The following is a 3,718-nucleotide window of genomic DNA, read 5'->3' as shown; positions in this document are numbered from 1 at the left end:
ATGATACGAAAATTACGTACGCACCCCAGGCGAAAATACATACATACATGTCGATTGGGTAGATTTGCCTCCATTCCCCTTAAGATGCCTTCGTCAAGATAAGTCAATATATTCGTCATGCGAGCCACTGTGTTCCCAAAGCTGTGCATTGTACTCATATTCAGGGGACAACGGTAAAAATTCTTCATTGGGGACGTAGGAAACGTCAACCATGTACGGCTCTGTCCAAAAATTTTCACTCATAGTCTCAACGAACGCATCCGGAGTAGCCAAGTTGGACAATCTTCCCCGACCAAATTTTCATTATTACTGCTGAAACCACCGGCATGATCAGTGAGCTGCACTGGGAAAGTACTTGAGATCTGGGACTCGCCTGCTGATGTATCACACTGTGAAGAAGGAGCAGTTGTAGTACATATTGTGATTGATGAGTCGCAGATCTCTGGCTCGATTCAAGTGGAATTTGATCCTTTGACTTGAAGGCTTTATCCTTTTCATGTCCAGCTGAGTTTCCTTGAGCTCTCTTCTTGAGATTGTGTGCCAGTGGTTTTTTTATTTCGTTATCAGTTCTTCCCGGTAAACAAGCAGCAATCTTTGACCACCTACAATTCAAAAAGGGCCATAAACAGCCACACATGTCCCCGCCCTTCCGATATTTAAAATTATGTTCCATATATAAGTTTTTATGTATCTATTATTTGAAATTCGAATTTATAGAGTGTGGTCCTTAGTTATCTCCTATATATATAAAACTGTAGTTAATCAAGACGAAGAATTTATCTCAGTATGTAGGGCTACAAATATACTTCATTGCCAGTATAAACATAGTTACCCAGTAGGTTTTACTGTTGATGCAAGAGATAACCATCTATATCTGGAAAAATATTTGACAGGATCCTAAGTGTCTTAGCCCATTTGGCAGCCAAAAATACGTCCTAGTCGTTTTAATTTATGCTTTCAAAACGTTAAAATGACCCTATACAGCTCTAGAAATAGTTTGGGCTTGTTGAGAATGACCTGTAACCTTTCAGCACAGTGATGAATGATGATACTCTTTCAAATCCTGTTTATAAATTATTTCTAACATTTTTACTGAAGCTTCAAAAAACATTGAATCTTATTAATTTGTGTTTAAAAATTCAACAATTTTTTAAACTTTAGCCTTATTTTTTAGGAGTTTCCCCCCAGTTTTCTGTCTTCTATATTTTTCTCTCCACATCGAAACAAAAAGTTAGTGTTCAGATCGAGGAAGATGCATGTATCCGGAAAACGAAAGGGATTATCAATCCCGAGGACCAAGACATGGTACTAAAGGGCTTAAACAAGTTTTTACAGTGCAATTTAAAGTCTATAGTAATTAATCAATCGCAATTTGGTACTAATTATGTTGAGAACACATTACAAATCTACATACACTACAATGTTCTGTATGGATTATAGCTTACATAAATTAGATCTTGGAAAATTACGTAAGGAGAAATAGGAGTACGTCAGGAACATATATAGGTGATGTGTCCCACGGGCCGTGATGCGAGATCCACACATATATAAATAGATATCAAGGTTTTTTTTAATCGTCGTAATGTTAAACTCTCAATATTTAAATTTTAGTTATTTTGCATGTTTTGTGAATTAAATGACAAACTTTTAGGCTTAAATTATTTTCTTTAAAATTACAAATTTTAGTTATTTTGCTTTATATATATATATATATATGGGCTAAAGTTGCTGCTTGTTTTATCATATTATATTCTTCCGCAACTTAATTATTTGGAAATTTGTAACAATAATTTGTTTAAGGACTAATATAGATAAAACTAAAAACACTTCTAAACTTTGAGACAGTTATATGCAACCCCCTCATCTTTAAAAGTTTAAAATTAAACCCCGATAGTCTTTAATTTTATTTTTCAAACCCTCTATTGTTAACTATGTAATATTTTTTCATGATGATTAAAATATCATTCAACTAAAAAACTATTAAAACAAAAAATTATATTGTATGACTATTTATAATATTTTTTTATATTTTTTAGATAGTTGAGGCATCGATAAAAAAAATGTTATTGTCATTGTATAAAATTTTAAATATTTATGTTTATATTAGTTTATTTATCCATTTTTTTTGTTATCAATGGTGCATGATTTTATTATTTTAAAAAATAAATTTTTTATTTATAATACACATGGCTAAAATATTTAAAATTTTAAATATTTTCATGTTAGATTAATTTATCTTTTAATACTAGAAACTATGCACCATTGATAACAAAAAGTAAAAAAATAATACAAAAGTAAATATTTAAAATTTTATATGGTGATGATTACATTTGTTTTGACTATTATTAATGCCTCAACTATCCAAAAAATATAAAAAAAATTATTATAAATAGTTATACAATATAATATTTTTGTTTAATGCTACTTTTTAGTTGAATGACATTTTAACCCTCATAAAAAAGATATAATTAACAACAAGGGGTTTTCAAAATAAAAATAAAGGTTAGGGGGTTAATTTTAAATTTTTAAAGGTGAGAAGGATTATATACAACTGTCTCAAAGTTCAACAGAATTTTATGTATTTTAAGCCTTCGTTTAGTATTTGTTATATCGTCTATGTATTTGGTTAGGGCTATAGTCTGGATTAAAATCCAACCCTATAATCATGAGTAGTAATTAATTGTCCTCGCGGCTCAATGGGGTACAGGGTTGGCTTTCTAGGCTAGAAACAAGTGCAGTGTAGAGAATACTGATCGAAGCTAATTGCTTAAGTCAAATGTAGTAAGGGCAATGTAGATAACATACTTGTTCCCACTTTTGGTGAAGTGTGATGATAGTGTCGTCTTCTAGGGGAGTGTAATTCCCTCTTTTGATGTCTGGTCTTAAGTAGTTCATCCACCGAAGCCTGCAACTCTTTCCACACCTTGCCAATCCTGAAAAACCAGAATTCATTGTCAATATGTGGTTGAAGCAACAAGACCAATATGGATGAATTAATATCGAAATTCAGCAAACCGATCCCAAGAACAGCAAATGAAGGTTAAATAAAAGTTGATGACGCCACCTGCATGCTAGCTCAGGTGGTAAGAGCAGGGTGGGATTGAGTGAGATATATGTAGAAGTCAAATAATTAGTGATGTTCAAATAATTAATTACCAGCAAACTTGGGGAGTAGTCGCCAATTCAACAGCCATACCTAGTAATATAAGCAACCAACTTCATGTCTTCTTCTGGAGTCCATGTTCCTCTCCTGAGGCCATTTTTGTTGCTGCATGGGGTTCTCACCATCTGTGTGTGTGTGTGTGTGTGTGTGTGGAAGTTAACTGGGTATTAGTTTTGTGCGCGCGCGCGCGAACAGTGTGTGTGTGTGTGTGTGTTTTTTGTTAAAAGCTATGGCCCAACTCCCACTCCAATTCTATATATAATGGCAGAATTATGTTCCTCCATCACCCATCATCTCCGATATTCATAAATTTTCATTTAATTTTTGTATTGATATAGTTTACAAGAAATAAATTGAAATACTTTGGTTATATATTAGATCTTTACTTCTGAAAATAAATTAGTAGTAATATTTATATCATACATGTTATTTTTTAAAATAAGTTATTTGGAAGACATGCCAATTATTATACAAGTTAGAGCATTTGTACATATTTATTCTTTATTATTAATTTGCATAGAAGATTAATTAAGATTAGTTTGAGTGTGTAAAACA

At 32.2% G+C, this 3,718-nt stretch overlaps 1 protein-coding gene across 1 annotated transcript; it reads right to left on the bottom strand.

The window, feature by feature from the left end:
- Positions 1-47: 47 nt before the first annotated feature.
- LOC129296215 (transcription factor MYB14-like) lies at positions 48-3,288 on the bottom strand (the record flags this gene model as incomplete). The annotated part of the gene is given in 5 exon segments (XM_054934807.1): positions 48-221; positions 311-613; positions 2,815-2,933; positions 3,157-3,186; positions 3,189-3,288. Coding segments are annotated over 5 exon segments (726 nt in total), but the record flags the coding sequence as incomplete, so codon positions are not given.
- Between the last annotated feature and the right edge of the window lie 430 nt (positions 3,289-3,718).

This window comes from Prosopis cineraria, unplaced genomic scaffold, assembly GCF_029017545.1.
Source record: "Prosopis cineraria cultivar Desert tree isolate PC_DT_omini unplaced genomic scaffold, ASM2901754v1 PC283, whole genome shotgun sequence".
Taxonomy (NCBI): domain Eukaryota; kingdom Viridiplantae; phylum Streptophyta; class Magnoliopsida; order Fabales; family Fabaceae; genus Prosopis; species Prosopis cineraria.
This window is presented reverse-complemented; position numbering and strand designations above follow the sequence as displayed.